General features: G+C 37.7%; 1 protein-coding gene and 1 long non-coding RNA gene across 3 annotated transcripts in view; one reads left to right on the top strand and one right to left on the bottom strand.

Moving 5' to 3' along the window:
• LOC138760524 (uncharacterized) overlaps positions 1-10,595 on the bottom strand; it is a 61,438-nt gene extending 50,843 nt beyond the window's left edge. Inside the window, exon 1 of the long non-coding RNA XR_011355679.1 lies at positions 10,395-10,595. This is a non-coding gene — a long non-coding RNA (uncharacterized lncRNA). The remainder of the gene's footprint in view (positions 1-10,394) is intronic.
• mrps10 (mitochondrial ribosomal protein S10) lies at positions 10,549-21,513 on the top strand. 2 transcript variants are annotated; one of them, XM_069931170.1, is made up of 7 exons: positions 10,549-10,655; positions 11,515-11,573; positions 15,338-15,410; positions 17,429-17,568; positions 19,975-20,083; positions 21,173-21,262; positions 21,350-21,513. In XM_069931170.1, the coding sequence occupies exons 1-7, from the start codon at positions 10,605-10,607 to the stop codon at positions 21,431-21,433; spliced, it is 606 nt and encodes a 201-aa protein (XP_069787271.1). In that variant the 5' UTR covers positions 10,549-10,604; the 3' UTR covers positions 21,434-21,513. The 2 variants fall into 2 exon arrangements, with proteins under 2 accessions (XP_069787271.1, XP_069787273.1); XM_069931172.1 differs by lacking the exon at positions 10,549-10,655 and adding an exon at positions 10,785-10,924.
• The last annotated feature ends 1,489 nt before the right edge of the window (positions 21,514-23,002 follow it).

Raw genomic sequence — 23,002 nt, forward strand, 5'->3', positions numbered from 1 at the left:
AATATGGCGATCTTTGGGTATTAGTAAAAACCGAGGCAACTGGGGAATTATAAAGAAGTTTAATCCAAGATATAAATATCGGACTAAAATTAAATTTTTCAAGAACTGTAAATAAATAAGGCCATTCTACTCTATCGAAGGCCTTCTCAGCATCTAGTGAAATAACACATTCTGAAGACTTATGTGAAGGAGTGTAAATAATATTCATCAATCTTCTAATATTAAAGGAGGAATAACGATTTTTAATGAATCCAGTCTGGTCTTCAGAGATAATATATGGTAATATCTTCTCTAGCCTTGTCGCTAGAATTTTAGAGAAGATCTTAGAATCAACATTCAACAAAGAAATAGGTCTATAAGAAGAACATTCGGTCGGGTCTTTATTTTTTTTCAAGATTAGAGAAATCGTAGCTCTGTAAAATGATTGTGGTAGTTTACCCAATGTGATAGATTCATCAAACATCTTAATCAGCCAGGGAGAGAGAGTAGAAGAAAAAGCTTTATAAAATTCCACAGAATATCCATCGGGACCTGGTGCTTTCCCCGAGTTCAGTGAGAAAATAGTATTATTGATCTCCGAATCTGTAATGGGTTTACTTAATTCTAAGTTATCTTGAGGTAATACTTTTGGGAATTTCAAATGTTCTAAAAAATTAAACATATTACTAAGGTCTTGAGGGGATTCTGTACTATATAAGGATGTATAAAAATTTTGGAAAGATTGATTTATCTCTTCCTGGTTAACAGTCAGTTCTCCATTCTGTTTGCGAATCTCCACAATTTGGCGTCTAGCTGAAATATTCTTCAGATGATTAGCCAACAGTTTACCCGATTTCTCACTATGCACATAAAAATCAGATTTAAATCTAATTAGCTGGTTTTCAATCGAAGATGTAAGTAACAAATTATATTCCATCTGCAGTTCAATTCTTTGTTTGTAAAGTTCTTCAGTAGGATCAGTCACATATTTCTTATCAATGTCTTTAATCTTCTCAACCAATAGATGAATCTTGTTTTTGATGCATTTCTTCAAAGCTACTGAGTAAGAAATAATTTGACCACGAATATAAGCCTTGAATGTATCCCACAATATTCCATAAGAAATTTCCGTAGTGTAATTTGTTGAAAAGAAAAAGTTAATTTGTTCTTTCATAAATTTAACAAAGTCTAAATCTTGCAATAATGTAACATCAAAACACCAGTGCTTAATAGTAGAAACAGAGTCTTTGAATTTAAGAGAGAGTTGTAATGGAGAGTGATCCGAAATGGCTATAATGTCATACTTACAAGCAGTTACAAGTGGAATAAAACGTGAATCAATAAAAAAGTGATCAATTCTCGAGTATGAATGGTATACATGAGAAAAAAAGGAAAACTCTTTATCTGTCGGGTGAAGAAATCTCCAAATATCAACAGCTCCAGAATTAGTAAGGAAAGAGTTAATATATGTAGCCGATTTATTCGGTAGGAGCTGTGAAGGTTTCGACCTATCTAGCAGGGGATTCAGACAACAGTTAGAATCCCCACCCATTATTAAATGATATTCATTTAGATTGGGTAAAATAGTAAACAAAGATCTAAAAAACTCAGGGTGATCTACATTCGGGGCATAAACATTAACCATGACAACCTTAATATTAAATAATAACCCAGTAACCAATAAAAATCTGCCGTTAGGGTCTACAGTGATGTCATGTTGAACAAATGTAATAGAGGGATCAATAAAAACAGATACACCTCGAGTCTTAGAGCATGAGTTGGCATGAAATTGTGGGCCTTTCCAAGATTTAAAAAAACGCAGATTATCCTCCTTCCTCACATGAGTCTCCTGTAAAAAAATAATCTGTGCTTTCAGTCTCTGGAATACTTTAAAGACCTTCCTCCTTTTAAACACGTTGTTTAGACCATTAGCATTCCAAGAGACAAAATTAATGTTTTGATCCATTACTTAGGTCAACCCTCCAGTATATAAAGGGTTAACCAAAGCAGGGACCCATGCGCCCGGAAGAAGAATTAAGATATAAGGAAGGACCGGAAATGACGACGTGTCAGCCATATCTGTAGTTCTAAAAGAAAAATCAAGAAAAAACAAAAGAAAATGAAACATAAGAACCCCTGAAGGAAAAACAAAACCCACCCCCCACCCACAAAGCCCCCCATCTGACCAGAGAGTGATCAGAGAAAAAAGAAGAGATAGTACTAAACCTACCCCCATGTCTTCAGACGGCAGCTCCTAATATTAAGATAAGATCCACCACCTAAACTTATAAAAAGGATAACTCAAGCTAAAATCAAATACCAAATATTGAAAGAAAAATATTTAAAAAGAAATAAAAGAAAAATCATAATTGTGTAGTACCTACTGATAAAACAAAGTCATAAAGAGTTAAATCATTTTAAAATTAGTTTATGAAGAAAGACAAAGAGAAAATGGCGAATGTAAAAAAAAAACCATGAAAAGTTTTAATAAACAAAAGATAAAAAATCGCCATTTTCAGTAATTCAGAAATAAAATAGTAAAGAATATAATCATATTATTAGTATAGATTAATATAAAATTAAACATACACTTATATATTTTAAAAAAAAATTTCTCACAGAGGAGAAAGAAAATATAAAAATGTGTTAAAGATGAACAGGATAATTAGAGCTATAATGATCTATTACTTTTCGAATGGTCAGAAATCAGAATCTGACTATTAACCTGAAAAAGACCAATATCTACCGCATTTTTTTAATCGGTCACTCGGGCTGAGAGGTCGCGCTAGACGGGAAATTAGCCGACAGGTAGTTCCGTGCTGCAGACACGGAGTCGAATATTTGACGAGCTTGGTTCTCCGGAGAAATCCTGAGCCTCACAGGATACAGGAGCGCAGGTTTCAGTTTCTTCTCAAAACATTCGGACATCAGATCTTTAAACAGTCTTCGAGCGTGTACTACCTCCGGACTAAAATCTTCATAGGCTCTTAGACTAAAGCCACGAACAGTCACATTTCCAAGTCTTCTGGCTGTACGAATCAATCTATCCTTTGTACTCACGTAATGCATACGGACCATCACCACTCTGGGTTTGAAAGCTTCAGCATTTCGGTTCCAGATACGATGTACTCTATCAAGTAGCGGTGGATCAGCAGGGAATTCGGATGGGTATGCTTCTTTTAAAAGCTCGGCAAAAACGTCAGGAGATCTCCTTTCTCAATGCCTTCAGGAATTCCAACCAAACGAATATTTTGTCTTCTGGAACGGTTCTCTGAATCAATGCTTTTCAGCTGGAGTGCTTCTAGTTGTTTAATTGCTTTGGAAAGTTTCTGTTCGACCTCAGTCAGTCTAATCTCTTTTTGTTGAACTTCAGTTTGAAGAGCTGCAATTAAAGCTGTACGAAGTTCAGCTAGGTCTTTTTTGTGACAAACATCTTTGAATTCATCACGAAAGAATTTTAAAAAGTCAGTGAAGGTCATCTCACTTAGTTTAATGTCTGGTTGTTTCTTCTCTCGGCCGTTACCTTCTTCTGCCCGGGTTTTAGCTCGTGTAGCTTTTCCTTCAGTCATTTCTTCAAAATTTTCAGACTCAAGTATAATTAGAGAAATAATAAAGATCTTTCTGACTTCTGTGAAGTTAGTTCAAAGGTGGATACAGGTTAAAAATAGTATATTTTATGGAGCAAAAACCAAAACGTGTTCACTCCATGAGCGCCACCTGGAGACTCCCGCAATATCAATTTTCATCTTTTTTATATACGCCAATACTCTCTTTCTCTTTATTGAGTTATTTAACCCCTGAACATTAAAAGTTGCAAAGCTCAACCTAGACATAATTTTAACTATTAGTAAATACACACACTAAAAAAATTAAACTCTATAAAATAATGCTCCCCTTTATAATCCTTCAAATATATAGAAAAAGAGGGAAAAAAACCCTCTTAAAAAAAATCAAAACAAAAAATTAATAAAACCACACGCAGAAAAAAAACACCCAAAGGTAGTATTATCCTAAAAAAACTGTGTGGGAAACCCACTGGTGGCAGATGACTAACAAAGTTTTCAGTGTCATCCACCACCCCCCCACCCCTAGCCAGATACATATTTATTATATAGATAAACACATTCAAATATAGTCCATATCTTCAACCCAGCAACTCCACACCCAACGATTGCTCCGGATCTTCGACATCAAGAGGATTCTGTATTATTCCTTTCCATTTTTTCCATTCTTCCCATTTCCACTGCCATTCCTATTTCAGCTCCTTTTAGGAGACAAAGGCTGAGAATGACCATTTCTTCTCAATTCCAGCAGAGAGTTCGCAAAAACTAAGGCATCATGATCATTTTCAAAAAATTGAGATTGAAAGTTTCCATAAAAAACCTTCAAAATTGCAGGGTAATGAAAAGCAAATTTATAACCTTTTCTCCACAGAACATCTTTAGCCTTATTGAATTCTCGCCGTCTATGAAAAACTTCCTGACTCAAATCAGCATAAAAGAACACTGTTGTTTTTAACCATTAATGGCGATTGATTTTGTCATGCTTTTTGTACTGCCATACGTAAAATCATTTCTCTATCCTGGTATTTTAAACAACGAATCAAAACTGCTCTCGGCGGTTGTCCTGGAAGCGGTTTTCTTCTCAGAGCTCTATGAACCCTATCTAACGCCAAACCTTCAGGAAAGAACTCTTTACCCAAAACTTCTGGGATCCAGCATTTGAAGAATTTTATAGGATCAGACATCAGACCTCTTCGGGACGCCCGCATTCGAGCTCCCCCACAGCCCACACCTTGTCAAGGAGCTCCCGGACTCATGACACTCCACGCAGGCCGGGCAAAGCCACGGGGCGCGTTGGAGTGTCTTCTGATGCTACTCCGTGCGTCCCTAGGCTCCCCGACAAGATCGCGGGGCCGCAGGACCCTCTGTCAACCGTGTCGTCCATGCACACGGCTTCACGTGCGCGCGGATCGACAGTGGCCAAACTCACCAGGGTGCCGGCGCCATCTCGCGGGAACAAGGTCAGTGCCAGTGTCAAGATCAGCCGAGCTGGGATCCTCTGGCCCTTGGGAATTGCCAAAATCGACTCCAAGGATTCCGCTGTACAGGTAGGCTCAATTCTTCTGTACTTTTAAATAGCAATTTCTTTGGAGTTGAGCCTTAGATTTTTTTTTACATTAGTTGCCATAGTAATTTACTATTGTTTAAAAAATTCAAAATATTATTAACTAATTTTAAACAACTTGAAGTCGGGCGTTTAATGTTCCAGCTGGGAGAAGGTGCAATACACGTCTTGCCTTTATGCCATCTTGCCACGCCCCTCTCAAATGTTACATTTTTGAGGAGGTGTCCAGAATTAAACTTTTGCATCAACAAAAAAAAATGGTTTCAAATAACTTGTATTTTCAATAGTTATTTTCACTTGGGTAAAGTGCTGATAGTATGAATTTACATTGGAATTAAGCCATACCACAATGAATGGGATCTAAGTACATTTACAGTTTTTGTATTTAATCATATCCATTCTGTGTTGATTATAATTGATTGCAGTTTATTAATTGCAGGAAATGGTGGTGTATTGGCATTAAGGACTAAGAACTTAGCTTGAATCAGATGAGATCAAAATATTTGTGTTGAAGGTTAGGAAAGTCAATTGCAATATTACCGCACTTCCATAAATGGCATGGATAAAGAGGATGTCTGGTGTATTTAATGGAAGCAGCATTTTGATAGTATTTCTATACTTGGAATTACTTAATCATTATAACTAAGAATACAATCCAATTTTAAAGGAAGATTAATGTGTTTGGTCAGGGCCAAATTGGCCACAGTTGCGAAAATGAACCATGCTTTACAGTGTTTGTGGTCTGTGCTTTACCAAAGAGGAAAAGGACTTTTTTACTGAAGCCTGGGCTTTAGTAATGTGAAACAAGCAAACTGAAATTATGTGGCTTAATTAGGTAGCATTAATGTAGTAAAACGTCCAAAATGCTTTCAAGTGAAAATATGACACTGAACCATTGAGGAAAGTAACTAATATGTGGAGAAAGACATGGATGCTCAAGACACAGAGAAGTAAGGAGTGATGTCTTGAGGAAAGCCCATTACAGAAGAGGAGGTGCAAGAGGTCTTAAAACACATAAAGCCAGATAGGTCCCCTGGATCTGACCACGTGTATCCTATGATGTTGTGTGAAGCTTTAATGGGAAGGAGGTGGAGAGAGTCAGAACCTTCAAGTTCCTGGGAGTCCATAACTCAGAAGACCTTTCCTGCAGCTAGCATGTTAAGAAGTCTGAGGAGATTTGGCATGCCATTGGATACATTATCTAACTTCTCCAGGTGCATTGTGGAATGTATACTGACTAGTTGTATCATAGCCTGGTTTGACAATACAAATGCCAAGGCTGCAGAAGGTAGCAAACAAGTTCTGACCATTCCCCCACCCACCCCCCTCCCCCCACCACAACTATTGCAGACTTCCATATGAGGTGCTGTCTCAAAACCCAGCCAACATCATAAAAAACTCCCATCACCCTGGTCAGAACTTTTTCTGATACCTTAAGGCAGGTGATAGAAGCCTGTAAACCAATGTCTCCAAGTTGAAAAAGTTTCTTTCCATGTACACTAATCAAAGACTGCCTGCACTATTGCAAGTCACCTTTGCACTAGGATAACTGTGAATAATCACTTATCATGTATTTGTTGTCACTTTTAATTCAATTAGTTTACTATTCTAATTTTTCTTTACAAGTACCTTTTTTTGCTGCAGCAAGCAAGAATTTTGGGCATATGCACATTATATAAAGTGTATGACAATAAACTATCGATGATCAAATCTAGGAATGAAACTGGGGACATTTGCATCATTGATAGCCATGAGTGAGGCGCCAAAAATTGGATAGTGGTTAATGTTGTGCCTTTAATAAAGACTGCAAAGGCAAAGCCAGGAAACTACAGACTGAATCCATATGCATTTGGAAAGGCAAAGATTGTTTAGGTCAATTATGCCTTATGAATTTGATTTGGGGTTTTTTTTTCTTTTTGAAGAGGGGACCAAGAAGTTTAATGATGTTGTCTGGCCTTTGCCAAAGTCAAGTATGATAGGCTAGTCCAGATTGTCAGGTCACATGGGATTCAGGAAGAGCTGGCCAAGTGGGCACAGAATTGGCTTGATATAAGAGAGGGTGGTAGTGAACTCAGATTGGAGGCCTGTAATCAGTGGAGTGCTGAAAGGATTGGAGCTGTTGTTTGTCATTGACATTAACAATTTGGATGACAATTAACACTGTTAGCAAGTTTGCAGATGACACCAAAATTGGACTGGGTAAAAGGTTTATCGGAGATTAAAAGAGGAATGAGATGTACTGGGAAGAATCACTTAAAAGAAACAAAACTGACCTCGTACACATGAATGGAGTGAAACACTGAAGTCTCGCAAAGCTCACTTTGAAGAGAGTGACCTGCTGAGTTCCTTTCACATTTTTGTGTTTTTATTTCATGCACATGAATGTTCTGGTAAAATGACTGGATATATTGAATGTATTGAATATCAGGCTCTTGATCTCCAAGAGCTGAAGAGGACATGTGTAAATGTCTTCTAAGTAATGGTGTGAACAAGGTAATAGCCAAGGTCACTAAACCTACAGTATGACTAAACTTTATTGTGGTGAGAATGAATCTTAATGGACATGGACATCTTAATGGATATGACTAATCCAAAAAAAACTTGAATCCAGCAATCAATAGAGCCCACTACCCATCTTCAACTCTGGAAGAAATCACATCTACAATGCCAAGACCACAATATTTGCCAAACTGGATTCCAGGAAAGGTACTGGAAATTGAAGTTTCACCATTGACAGCATTTAACATCATTTGGATGATAAAGATTCCATTTTCTACCTTTTGGCCTGAGATTTAGCCAAGATCTGAGAGCAGAAAATAAATGAGACTTTCAGAGGATGCAAAGAAGCAGGAAGCCCATCCAGATCCATGGAATATAGGACAAGCACAGATATCAAGCAATGGGAAGAAACAGAAAGGCTGGGTTGAAGCACCATGCATCGTGAAAAGAATGTCAGATTTGCTGAATGGTGAAGTGAAACCAACCGCAGAAAAAAACAATAAGTAGAGCTAAAGTAGAAGTGCAAAAGGATAAAGAACTAGTAACTTTTCATGAAGTAATCCACTATATGATTATATCATTTTGTAGCTATCAGAAGAGCAAGTAAATATGACAAAACTATTGAATAGTGTGAGTGCCGATATTCAGCCATCTCAAGGAAGAGCTGTTCAAAATAACATTGTAGTCATACTGAAATAGGACAAAACCTGCCATTTTATAGATGGAAGTTCTGATAAAGATCAATAAAGTACAATTATCAACATTGATCCTGACTTAATTGCTGAGCTCAGATGCTTTGCGGTTTGCCCATTTTCCACATGACCTTGCGTATTCTCTTGGGTGTTCTAGCTTACTCCCCCATCCTCCTGCTGTGGAGAGCAAAGCATGACACTGTGATTGAAGTAAAAACACAATGCTGGTGAAACTCCAGATCAACCCGTGAACTTTATATAGTAAGGATACATCACCAACGCTTCATTCTTGAGCCGAGGATCTGTTAATTGGCGTCGAAAGGTTGTGTGCAAGTGAGTCGTGGAATCTAGGGGCAGATGCTGGGAATGTGGAGAGAATAAAATGTAAGGGAAGAGTAATGGGGTAGACTCAAGGGGCTAAAACAGTCATGAGGAAATATGAAATGTTTAAAAAAAAACCCAAAGACCATTTGCACCTTAAGTACTCAAGTAGAGAACAGATACCCAACAGAGTGAAGTATCTACTTGTATGAATGTGAGAGGTTAAATATCTTTTCCTACGAAAGGAAATTTGAAGTTCATCACCAATAAATAGCCAGGTGAAAACTGTCACTGACCCTTAAGCTACTCTCGAATGGGTCAACAGATGAAATGGAACTAAAAACCACCATGCTGGAGAAACTCAGCAGGTCCAACAGTTGCAGAACCAACGTTTCGGGCTTGATCCCATTGTTAGAAACAGAAGTACCTTCACAGAAATTGCTCGAGACAAAAATTGAAAACAAAGAACATTTATTATACAACAATGCAAAGTTGGGTGCTTGCCCTTACCCTGGGAATACACACATACACTGGGGCTCACCCAACTTTTATACAGTTTATTTCAGTATAGAAGTACCCTCCCCCTTGCATTCTTCTGCCTCCTGGATGAGGTTGGCATTAGGCAATCCTGTCTGCCTACGTGCTGTTTCTGTGAACTTGGAGGACCAGGGGGTATCCTGTCGGTGTCCCATCATGTCATTGTCCTTATTCACACCTTCCTGACTCTCAGGGCTGACTAACTTCTTACATGCAGAACTTGCTAATTCTGTCTAAGGCTAGAAGACCCTTATCTTATTCAGACTAACTCTACTTCCTACATTCTATTATCTATTATCGTATTCATACTGGTGAACTTGCTGATTCTATCTAAAAGGCTAGAAGACCCTCATCTTATTCAGACTAACTCTACTTCCTACATTCTATTAACTTATTCATACTGGTGAACTTGCTAATTCTGTCTAAGGCTAGAAGACCCTCATCTTATTCAGACTAACTCTACTTCCTACATTCTATTATCTATTATCTTATTCATACTGGTGAACTTGCTAATTCTGTCTAAGGCTAGAAGACCCTCATCTTATTCAGACTAACTCTACTTCCTACATTCTATTATCTATTATCTTATTCATACTGGTGAACTTGCTAATTCTGTCTAAGGCTAGAAGACCCTCATCTTATTCAGACTAACTCTACTTCCTACATTCTATTATCTATTATCTTATTCATACTGGTGAACTTGCTAATTCTGTCTAAGGCTAGAAGACCCTTATCTTATTCAGACTAACTCTACTTCCTACATTCTAATATCTATTCTTATCCTGTTCATACTGGCTTTATTCATTACACATATATCTATACTAGTTTCCTCATCTTGATATCTTTATATCAGTTTTACTCACCTTTCACACCATCAAGGGGATCGGGCAAAGTTAGAACCAGGACGATAATGTAAATGTACAATTTAGTACTTTATATATTGATTGACCTCCGTGATCTGAATCCATGTTGGGCCACTCAGCACATGATTGGGAGAATAGACACCTCCTCGCCTCGCCTAGAACTCGGGGGCCGCCGCCGCCTCACCACAGGGCGAGTTTGGGAGGCCAGACGCCGTGGTGGGAGCGCAAAACCCCCAACGCGTGGGAGAAGCTCACGGGGGCTGCATAACCACCCCCCCCCCCCCCCCAAACTGCACCTGGCGATCGCAGAACAAGGGGGAAATGCGGATTCTACTCTAGTTGACGTTTTATGTCGTCTCTCGCTGAGATTTATTACCTGGAGCCACAGACCGGACTGGGTAACAGCGCTTTTTGTCCTTATTTTAGATTCCCAATAGGAGATACAATTGGATAGAGCCGAGGTTCAGGAGTTTCCGTGGGAGCAATGACGTCGACGGACGGGAGTCCCAGGCACTGCGGACGCGCCAAACCGCCAGCTCACTCCGAGGCGACCTGCGTCACCCGGAAGTAGTCCTGGTGCCCCAAGATGGCGGCCGTGCGGAGGGCTGCGGGTGCAGTGCTGAGGCAGCTGCTCCGGGTAAAGTATTTTTTTAAAACGTTCACGTGGTGTCCAAGTTTCCCATTGAACGGGTCGGGTCGAAGAGCCCTGGTGTTCGGTGCGGCTTCGTTAACAGGAGCAGCGGGAACCCGTGATAGCCACTCACTCCAAATCTGTTCACCCAGTTCCCCATTAAACTTTTCTTCTGCCCTCGACCCTAAATATCTTACTTTTCAATCATCCTACATCCCAGATCATAATTTTAAAAAACTGGAATCGGTCTAATTTTTGTGACACATCTATCTCTGGTAGGGGACGGATTTTTTTTCTCTGTTCTGAACATCTTGCCATGAAACTCTATTTCATTTTTGTTCACAAATCATACAATCTGCCTGGATTTAAATTCGCATTGCCGCCGTCACCTTTCCCATCAGTACTGCTTTAATTATTCCGAGGGACTCCTGACCCAGCAGGAATAATTGGCCCTTTTCACTTCATAGTCACGTGTAATCTCCTCAAAATAACTCCTCATTTTGTATCCTGAAACATCGGGTGCAGACTCAAAACGGTTTTTGTTCCCTTTCCACTGATGCTGCGTAGTGTAGCGTTTTTCCAGATTTTCTGTTTTGTTTCAGATTTCCAGCATCTGCAGCTTTTTTTTTTGTTTCTTTGGACAAGTTTTCCTCAATTATTTTTGCTCTGATTTATTTTTTTCTTCCAAGAAATTGAATTATTTGAAAAGATGTTCAATTTACTGCAGTCTGAAGCCACTAATGTAACATTCTGTTAATTTAGTGAAAATAGTGTTAGGGATAAGAAGAATCTCCATGCCAGCCCTATTTAATAGAACAGTAAAAATGCATGCATAAATAACAGAATTATTCCTATTGCCCTTCAGGTTGATCATGTGCCATTTTTAAATTATGCAGCCAATAATATGACAGCACTCTGCTTTTGGTAAGTTTTACTGGTGTTAGATGATGAGAAAATTATTAATAATCTTTTAAAAATGAAACGTTGAAACTTTCTATCATTGATATTTTATTTAATTGTCTCTAAACTTAAATAGGACATTACGTCATACAGGTGCTTAACCTTTTATCCAGGATTGTCAGGACCAGACACTGTTGTTCGGAATCTACTTGATTTTGGAATTATTGTAAAATGGCGGTCCTTTTAAGAAAATGTGATGTTTCAAAATTGTACAAAACAGGGGGCACGGGATGTTAAATAAATTTAATAAAGAAAGACCATGATAGCACTAGCATGTTTAAATAAAACTTCAAAATGAAACTGGCTCAGACCCCTGTCCCCCCATGCCCACCCTCTTACCTTCAGTGGAAAAGTGACTCTCAGCCCCAAGCACCCAGTTGGAAAGAAGCAGGCGGCGGCGGCTGGCATAATGCGGGAGCAATGGCCGTCTTCCTTACCCATAATACCCCACGCAGCTGGATCCACTGTGGCGCTGGCAGAGCAGTTCCAGCTGCATGGAGGATTATGGGTAAAGAAGATGGCATTGAGCAGCCTCTGCCACAAGTGAACTCTGGGCTCAGCAGCACTGCACCCCTGTTGCCTCATTGGGAATTGGAAGGGATGACAGACGACTGGGGGGCGAGGGGAGGCAACTGATGGATGGCGGGAAGGGGGCGGCGATCGACAGACAGACATCCGAGGGCAGAGGGGTGATGTACAATGGGGGGGGCTAGGAGCAAGGTGATTGGGTGTTTTCATTATTGAAGAAAGTGTCAGTTTTTGGAGATTTTCGGTGTTCAGAATCCTGGATAAAGGGTTAGCCACCCGTATAACCACTGTGTATGAGTAGAGGATGAGTCATCTTTCCATTTCAATAAAATTGATCGTTCAGCTATCAACGTGGTAAAAGCTAAAACCTTTCCCTGAAACACCGATATATAGGTTTATCTGGATCACAAGAAAAACCAAACAAAGCAATTAATGGGAAAGTTTCAATTCATGAAGTTGTGGGGTCCATTCCTAGAATTTTTTTTATAATCAGAAGAATTAACAATTATTATGTGTTCCGGTAGTTCATTGCCTGTTCTCTGGGGGAGGTCACATTATTAATTTTTATTAATTCAAAAAGTGACCTTGATTAGAGGAAGGGGATAGATTAGTAGCTTTAGTTTTTAGATTTTTTTTCTTTTTTTCCTTTATTATACACATTATTTCAATAAATGGGTTTAACATGGTTGCATGGATCATTTCAAATAAAGATTTTTGAGGTATAAGGAGCAATTATTGGATGTAGTTTATCTACTTTTTTATTGGCTTTTTTTGTGTATGCATGCTTGTATACAAATGAATTATGTATTTGTAAATTCTATATTTATGCTTATATGTTAAACTTAATAAAAATATTTTAAAAAGAAAAATGAAATAAGTGATTTTTATGGTGTATTTACATAATACTGTGATTATCCACACTGTCAAGTGTGATTGTCCACAATGCACAGCAGAACCACAATACAGATTTGTTAAATTATGCTAGTGGGAGTGAGCAATATTAAGCTCAGGTAGACAATGTCACCTTGGTCAATATCGAACTTCACTCAAAGATCACAGTGGAATGAAACAATAGAAAAGGCATTTTTGGTGGCATATCTCTGAAAAGTTGATGAGCATAGCTCTTTGAATTTGTTTGAGACCTTGTTATAATTTCTTGTTAACACATTATTGTGTCCTTTCTTAGGAAATGTATATCATTGCCATCAATCAGTTACTCATGTACAATTGATATTGTTAAAGTTTCATGTCTTAAAAACAGTTGATGTCTAGAAAGTTTGCTTCCAATACATCTCAAACATATGTGTCCTGTGTACATGAGGTTTAAGTTTTAATTATCAAATGCTAATCATTAGTCTGGAGGATCAATTGAACATTTAAGACGCACAAAGGAAGGAAAACGTTGTTGGCGCCTGATGCTTCATATGAAATACTTCATGTGAAACCTATGCCTTTTGTATTGGTTTTGACAAGCCATCTTGTGGCTGGCAGTTGTAACTGGTGGACAACAGTTTTTATTTGCCCAGGAAAATGTTTATGAATTGAGCTGCCACGTTGACAGGTTCTGTTAGATTTCGAATGGTTAGGTAAAATGCTAATCTAGTTGTCTAGAAAGAAGATTGTGGTTCCTCTTTTCAATATACATGACTGACCATTTGAAAGTCTAGATTAAATGCAGAAAATTTGTATTAATAAACAATAAAGACATGTTTCTCCTTAATAATTGTTGTTTCTGGATTACTCAAACATAAAATATTTCACAATATTGTCAGAAAGGGGAGAAACAGCTTAAATGCTTATTTTGGGAGAACAAAAAAATGAAGGACTTGCACAGTAAAAAAGGGCCGAAGGGAGTGTTGATGAACAGAGATATCTTGAGGTATGTCCATGAAAGTGATAGCACCTGTGGATATGGGAGTGAAGAAGACAGATAGGATGTTCCAACTATGTAAACCATTTTTAAAGTAAAGGTTCTATTATTCGAACCAATACTACATGAAATGCTTTAACTTTGTCAACCATAAGCCAGACAGAGAGTCTCCACTTTGTTCAGCAACCATCACAGAAACCTACAGGACCTGGTGTTCCTAGGCAGTCTTCCCTCCAGGTACTGACCAGTCCTGAGCCTGCTTAGGTTCCAAGATCAGACAATCTCAGATGTATTCAGGCTATTAGGTGCTGTGAAACACTTATCCCATTTTAGGCTGCATCTGGAGAAATGTGTGCAGTTCTAGTCAGCACAGTAAAGGAAAGATGATTTAATTGGCAAGGATGTAGAGGGAGATTCACTGAGATGATGCTTTGATTGGAGGATTTCATTTACAAGCCAAGACTGGATAAGCAGAAGTAGAGGAGGCTGAAAGGTGGCCTGATAAAGCTATATAAAATTATAAGGGGAATTGATAAGTTAGACAGAACAAATCTTTCTTCATTGAGAGGGTGGTTGGACTCACACAGATGCCGAGTGTTGGCAACTTGTGATCAAAGGACCTGCACAGGCTGAGGGCTGCTGGAGACAGGCTCTTGGGGAACCAGGTATCAGAACCAAGATTCGAGAGGGCTCTGAGGGCAAGAAAGGCTCCTGAAGGGCCTCAGGCACTGAAGGCTTCCTGATTGTATCAGAAATTTGGAATGGAGTTTGTGTTGCTAGAGACATTGTGGGAGCACTGGAAGTAAATCCACAGACACTTGGGGCCTCTGAAGAGACTCTTTTGCTTCTCTTTTTCTGAATTGTTTGAGGCACCAGGCAAAGTTCATTCAATGTGAGTAAATGGGATAAGTGTTGATTGGTCCAATGAATGGACATGTTGAGTTGATCTATTCTAGAACTTAAGTGCTTGATCTAGTTTTACCCCAAAGAGCGGTTAGGAGAGATATCTTTTGGATGAAAATAAAGGATTGTTCAGGCACATGTAAATTGACAATATACTTTTGAAGTTTCCCTGGTATCTGGAGTATCTTAGGCAGTACTAACAAAACATTGGTAATTTATCTTGCTCCATTTATATTGTTCCTGGGTTTCTGTGCTGCATGTGCTTCAGATGTTCAGAGGTAAGTTACTGTTAAATATTTTGAGATGACTGGAAACATGAAAGATTCTATATAAATAGAAATTTTAAAAAGGTTTTGAAATACAGTTTAGCAAAATTATAATGCTGTTTTTCCAAGCAATATATTTATATATGATATTTTGGTTACAGTAGGAAAACGCCACTGAAAGTCCTGTCATTAGGAATCCATTTGGAGTCTTCACACTATTCCACTGCTCCCTTGGTCAGTATTCCTATAATTTAGGCTAATCATTTGGATGCACTTTTTGATATATTTGAGATCTGTGCTATATATTTTAAGTATTGATTTGTCATGAAGCCTTGAGCTAGATGACAGTTTGGGCACTTTTATTAAATTAGGACAAAATTAAAATAAACCCAGCTATTGTAGAATTTTGTATAGTTTTATTTCTAAAAACAAAATTAATTGGGCACTTTCAAGAAAATGTTGGGGTTTTTTTGCATGAAGATAATTGAAACAATGATTCAATAAACAGATTTATTTCTACATGCAACAGTGAAACACGTCTCTTAGTTCTGCTTTTTGGTGCATACCATACACTTGAGCACATATCCTGTTTTACAACTACACATTCTGTCCTCGTAATCCTCATCCATCCAAACAATTTAGTTTTGAATGCTAATTTTGCAACCTCAACTTGTAACAAAATTTTGTTTGTCCTCTGAAATCTATTGTTCTCTTGTTTTTGGCCTACTCCCTCTGAAGTCCATCAGATTTTCATAATTTTAAATACCCATCTCAAAATCCATTGTTTCAACAAATGCCTGCTTTTAAAAATATTGCCATGTTTTAATTTACCTATTTCAAGCAACATTATATCCCCACACCCAGCTCATCTTAAATCTTTGGGTTGAAGCACAATTACTCACCCAGAACTCTTAACCGACATAAAGGTCAAAATGAAAGCTGAAGATGAAATTGTTTGAATTCAATATAATCTTTCATTAAAATTTTGAATAGGAGCAATTAAATGACTTGCTTGCATTAATGTCCGACAAATTTTTGCTAGAGTTCCGCACAAGAAAGGGTATTAGTGTCAGCCTTTTTAAAAGTAAACAATGTATTATTTGAGAATTTCTGAATTTATTATCATGAACATGTCACAAAATTAATTGTTTTGCAGAAGCATTACTGCAAATATTACAATAAATTTCAAAAATTAATATAGTGCAAAAAAAAGATAAAGTGAGATGGTGCATGTGGTTCATTGTACATTGATGGCAGAAGAGCTGTTCTAGTGCCACTGGGTGCTTGTATTCAGGCTTCTGTACCTTTTTTCTAATGATAGCAGTGTGAAGTGGGTGGTGGGGGTCCTTGAGGATAGAGGCTGCTTTCTTATGACGCTGCCTCTTGTAAATATCCTCGATGAGTGATGGTGGTGCCTGTGATGTCGCTGGATGAGTTAACTACTCTCAGGAGTTTTTTCCTGTCCTGAATGTTAAGGCTAATGAATTAATTTTATGTAACACTCTTACCATTATCCAATATTAATATTTGTTTGCAGTGTCCTAATTTGGTATCTTCTGCAAATGTCAACTACTTTAAATTTGAATAATTAATAGAAGACTATGGCATTTAAGTGAAAGTTTTCAGTAGTTTACTGCAATTCTTTTAAACAAAAAGAATATGCAATCAGACCACTGGGTGTAGAAGATAAAATTAAATCTTTATTTTCAAATATTATTTCATCCATGCTTCAATATTAAACTAATTTGAACAACTCTGTTACTTAGACTAGCATACAGTTGTATTACTTTAGATTAATTTGTGAATCATTTATCATAGTCCCTAATTTACCCACATTTTGGGATATGGAACAATTTATATGTTGCTCCCGAACAATTTGCTAATTTGGCATTGGATAGTGAATCAGTTAGTTACGTGGACTGTTTGGTATCGACACACACATGCAATTCACTCAAGTGTCTTCAAGGTTAGATTATACTCCTTCACTGCTGAGTTTTAGATCTTTGTATGCATCAAATGGCTATTGCACTTACCTAAAAATAAGAGACTGTCCAATAAACAAAACTGATTGTGAATACTCTAAACTTTTTGCATTGTACGAAATGAGGGACACTCTTTCCACCAAGGCATGTGTACAAATAAAATATGTTGCCTGTTGGAATATTTTGCTGCTTTGGAAATTAGCATTTCTTTTTAAAGCCTATTTCAACTATAAATTATGAATTGTATTTTTTTATTTTATATCAACTTAGGTAACAGTAACCGATGATCCTGATATACTTTATAAGAAGATTTGCGTGTTGATAAAAGGCCATGATAAAATGGTACTGGATAGCTATGAATATTTTGCCACATTTGCTGCTAAAGAACTGAATATCACAATTGATAAAGTGTAAGTTTTTAATTAGATCGTCTTTTGAAATTATTTCTGCCAAGTTCATTATTTTCAAATTTGGGCATGTTAATTTCATTCAAATTTACTTCACTAATACAGCTAGAAAAAATCCTGTGTACTTCATTTTCCCTTCAATTTTAAATTGTGCAGACTTCTCTCACCATGTTCCAATTAGATGATATGTTGTACATAATTATGGAGGGGGATAAAGAATTGAGGTATTTAAGATTATGAAGGCCATAGGCAGGGCAGACAGCTAGAACCTTTTTCCTGGGGTGGCCTTCGCCAATACTAGAGGATATTGGTTTAAGATTGAATGGAGGAAAGTTTAAGGGAGACGTCAGTGTTTCTTTTTAGATAGAGAGTAATGGGAGCCTAGAATGGATTGTCAGGGGTGATTGTGGAGGCTTGCCGCCTTTATTTATTGTTTATACCATCCTCACACAGTAAAGATGAGATAGCGTTTCTCCAGGACCACAGAGCATATTTACATAAGTTAAAATAGAAGTTAAGCACATTAGAATATTAAATATTAAGATGTATACTGTAAGTGCCTGGTACCACGGTTTTCTATCCACAAAGTTTCTGGGAATTCAGGAGTTTGATGGCCAAAATGTTGCCCAATCTGGACATATGGGGCCTAGTGCTGCAGTACCTCCTACCAGATGGCAAAAGGGAGAACAGTTTACATGAGGGGTATGTGCATCCTTAACAATGTTTATTGCCTTTGCCTGCATTGAGTGTTGTAGATGTCCTTCATGGTAGGAAGAGAGCCCCCAATGATCTTTTCCAGTGACTTCACAATCCTCTGCAGGGTCTTGCGGTCTTAGGAAGTACAGCTGCCAAAAGAACATTTAGTAGAATCTTAGATAGGCATATGAATGTTGGAAAAAATAGAGGGTTATGGATGTGAGGTAGGGAAAGATTAGATTATTTTGGAGTAAGTTTATGTAGATTGGTACAACATTGTGGGCAAAAGGGCCTGACTCTGCTGTTATGTTCTATGTTTTAAATCATTTCATTTTCAACCTATACTTGTTTTTATTAAAACAAAACCAAAACACTCCTAATACTGCTGTCATTCTTCCTTCCAAACTGTTGATTTTATTTTATGGTCTTGAGGGAATGGTGTTGAGAATAGAACACTTTTAAGTATCAAACTCAAATACTGTACTTAGCTGCACTTTAATCAGAACCAATGTTACACAGTCAATTAAATTTTCAATATGTGACACTCAGGGAAATGCACAGTTGGAACCAGATTAAGATATCCAAGATACTTAACTCTTTTTGTTATAGCCAACTTTATTTTTCTCATCCCTGGAGGCTGCAAATTCAGTAATCTTGGTCCCAAATTCTATAAAACTCTACTTTTCTCTTTTCCTTCATGATATGCTTTGACTTATTTCACATTACCTGCATTCCACTGAGAGGAAGGCACTTGAAGCTTAGAGACCTCCAACAGGAAAAGGAGTAGTCCCACTACTATGCTAAAAAAATATTATCTACTACATAGTTATCCAAAAACCATCTGCAAACTGCCATATCCTTATTCCATCTACAAATTTCAGGGTTGTATGTGTTATCATGTATGCACTATGGCAATAAATTTGAACTTTGAAATAAACAGTGCCTATCCTCTGCTCCCCAGAGTAATAAACCATTTTGTTTGGGCATCTGTCTACATTTTTTTCATACATTGATGAAGGTCTCAAGCCAGAAACATTGATTATGTATCTTTATCTTTGATCTCTAAAGTCTGTTTGACTTGGTGAGTTTTTCCAGCATTGTGTTTGAACTTCCATCAAACTGTCTACAGACTTTCTTCCAGGTTACATAACCAATTTATTGGGCATACTTGAATGCTTCTTCTTAATTAAGCAGGTTGTAACAAAAAAAAAGTGAAATTTAACCTTTTGGGTTATCAGTCTCTATTGTGTGAGAGACAACAAAGATATTGCGTCAGGTGGTGTAGGAATAATGGATAATATTTTTATTTAATTTTTACAATCTAGATTTTATAATTTCTATGATTCAGAGAGAAAACATTCCAAGTGTTTACAGTGGGAGAGAACTTTTGTGGGGTTCTCCAAATCTTATGCTGGACTTTTGGCAGATGGATGAAAGCATTTCAGAAAATGTATTTAGGACTGTTCTTCATGAATCCCATTAATGTCCCACACAAAACCAAACATGGAAATGAAATGCAATTTTGTCTGGATGGGGGCTTGTATGAATATACATAATTCTCCCCACCTGCAAAATGTATGTTTTCTGTAATACTACAGTTTATCATTTGATACTAATATATAGCTGATGCATTATATTTGTGAAGTCAGAGGAACTAAATATGTCCTGTGGTTTAACAAAAACTTGAATGAACTTGTCTATTTTTTAAAAAAGGTATGTGCCTCCAAGGAAAATTGAAAGAATGACACTTCTCAAATCCATTCACATTTTCAAGAAACACCGAGTTCAATATGAGATGAGGACACACTACAGATGTATAGAGGCAAGAAAAACACAAAATAACTGTAATGACAAAATAAATACCTTGCTATAAATATTCAGCTAAGATGAAAATATTCAGATTTTTATTGCTTCCTATTTTTGCACTATTTGCTCACTATCAAGTTTATGCAGTAGCATGGATTGGTTTTACTGTATTAATTCTAGCCACGATTATATGAAATGCCTGCTTTTTCCCCTTTATTAAACTGATATTATATGCCAGTCATTTTAACATTCGTCATGGAAACATTTTTAAGATTAGTGGGGGGAGGGGAATCAATAGTTACTTTGAAAATTAAGTTTAGCAAGTCCATTCAGGTGCTTTATTCGCTATTCTAGTAACCCTGAATTTTTTTTTTGACAGATTGATGAAGGGAAAAATTAGGTGACACACAAAGCTCAGGTTCAATCCTAACTCTCCTCCATGCAGTCTGTATACAATTTAGACATTTACCCTGACCCTACAAAAGATTGCTCCCACATTCCGTAGATGTCAGTGTGTCAGTGGTTGGTTGGTAATGTAGCAGATTAAAATAGGATGAGTGTAAATAGGATGGTTAGTATGGATACAGTGACTCAAAGCACCTGTTTCCATACTCTGTCTCAGGAGTGGGTATTGTTTTTTAGTTTAAACTTATCATCAGGAAAAAACTGCTGAGCAACATTTAGGTTAATGGACAGAAAATTGACCCAAAGACCTAAGCAGAGACTCCTGGTGAACAGTATCTTGAAACATTGATTGACCAACTGACAGTCCTGATGAGGAATTACAACCTAAAATTTTGACTGACTATTTCTATCCATTGAGGTTGCCTGACTAGTCAAGTTCCTCAAGCTTCTCATTGTTTGCTCAATGCAGGGAACAGTTTTTCTTCACTTGAAAAATAACAGGCTACATTAGCTAGGAGATGAATTTTAAAAGCAAATTGAAAAGTGGTTCACTTCCACAGAAAATGAACAATGTGCACAAATAGGGGGAATTGAAGTCTGGGCATACATTTCTGAAAGAAGTAGAGCATATTGAGTGACTGGTTAGTAAAGGATATGATTTACTTGTCCTATCTGATTTGTAATTCTTCTTCTTTACCAGCTCAAACATTTGACAGGAAACACTGCTGATGTGTATTTGGAATATATCCAGCGAAATCTTCCAGAAGGAGTTGCAATGGAGGTAACCAAGGTCAGTCTTGTTTTGAAATTGGGATTTGTACATCTTTTCTAATTTGTCCTCAAGCAAGTTTAAATTAAAACTTCTCTGCTTTTTCAGACAATGTTAGAAAAGCTACCTGACCATATTAAGGAACCTATTTGGACCAGAAATTCTCCTCAAGATGACGGAAAACCAGTTTGATAAAACTAATGGGCAATATGCTGTGACTGTTTACTATTTTAAATTGAATTAGCTCACTAAATAAAGATCACTTGTTTATAGCTTTGAGTTAATTATCTTGGTTGTATGCAAAATGAAATGGGTACGTTTCACTACTCTTGCCAAAATCAGCATTTCTTAAAAATGGAATGAAAGGTGGAGTTACTAAACAAAAAAAGCTTGCATTTGGTACTTTTCCCTACTTTGTGTTAAAGTAAATTGTTCCTTGCAAAGAATCTAAGTTCTCAAGCAAAAATGTGACAGTGATAAATGGTCAACATCACGAAAATCAGGCTTAATAAAAAAATGATCATCTCCACACTATTCTTTCAAGACAAGAGGATTCAGGATAACATCTCAAGAAATTCCAGACTACTGCCAGTGCTCCATTACTCCTGCAATGGAACATCAGCTGGATTTATGGTCAAGGCTCTGGACTCTTGACTTAAACCAATAATTTCACAGCTGGCAAAAAAAAAGAGAGCACAACCTGTGTTCATGCCTAAATATTTTCCAATAGAGAGCCATAAAATAACAATTGTAGTTGTCTGCAATTGGAACTACATGGATATTTGATAAGGCAAACAAGATCAGCAGCTACCAGTGTGACAGAGTATAAAGATATGTTTTTGGGAGATAAATTGGGAAAGGTTTGTTGGAGTAGGTTGCATACAAACATTTTAAAACAGATCTTTGATGCTAGACATATCGGGGTCTTTCAGCATTTGCAAGAGCTTTGAAGAGGGCTCAGGAGACTTCACAAATGGATTGTTTATCAAAGGCAACAGATGAAAGAATGCTGGAGCCGATGCTATTGGAAAATTTTGCTGTTGTAAGAGGGTCATGTGGTTTTGCAAGCAGAGAGAGTCAAACAGCTTTCTCTGAGAGAGAGACACACACAGATTACTTGACAGCGTTACAGTCAGCAGAAGTAGCTGGGATTGGAACAGGACAAGCTGGCAAGCCCGACTGGAAGGCGGCCTGGTCATAGCCTTTGTGGTTCATGCAAGATGAGAGGATTGGCTATCTAATGTTTCACTTGGAATAAGAGAAACAAAAAGGAACTCTGTGGTGACCTGAAAGAAAGAGGTCTTCCAGCGGAAGATGGACCGTAAGGTGGATCAGTACAAGTTGCAGGCCACTTTCCTGTATATTGATTACGTCACCATCTGCAGCCAGTGATTAGGAGAGAGAAAAAATGAGAGGACATGGCTTTAGGGTGAAAGGGGAAAGGTTTAGGGGGAAATTTCTTCACTCAGAGCGGTGTGAATGTGGAATGTGCTGCCATCTGTTGTGTGTGTGGATGTCATCTTGAGTTTTAAGAATAAATTGGATAGACGTGGATGACAGAGGTCTGGAGGGTTATGGAATGGGAGATGATTATTGGGACTAGCTGAACCATGGTTGGTACATGCTAAAAGGGCCAAATGGCCTGTTTTCTGTGCTGTAGCACTCTGGTTCTAAATCTGCAACAGGGCCCATGCTGCCAGCGTGGCTGATGTTCGCAGGGCTTGTCCTACTCTGAAGCATGTGAGGAGCCATAAGTCCAAC

This window comes from Narcine bancroftii, chromosome 4, assembly GCF_036971445.1.
Source record: "Narcine bancroftii isolate sNarBan1 chromosome 4, sNarBan1.hap1, whole genome shotgun sequence".
Lineage (NCBI taxonomy): Eukaryota > Metazoa > Chordata > Chondrichthyes > Torpediniformes > Narcinidae > Narcine > Narcine bancroftii.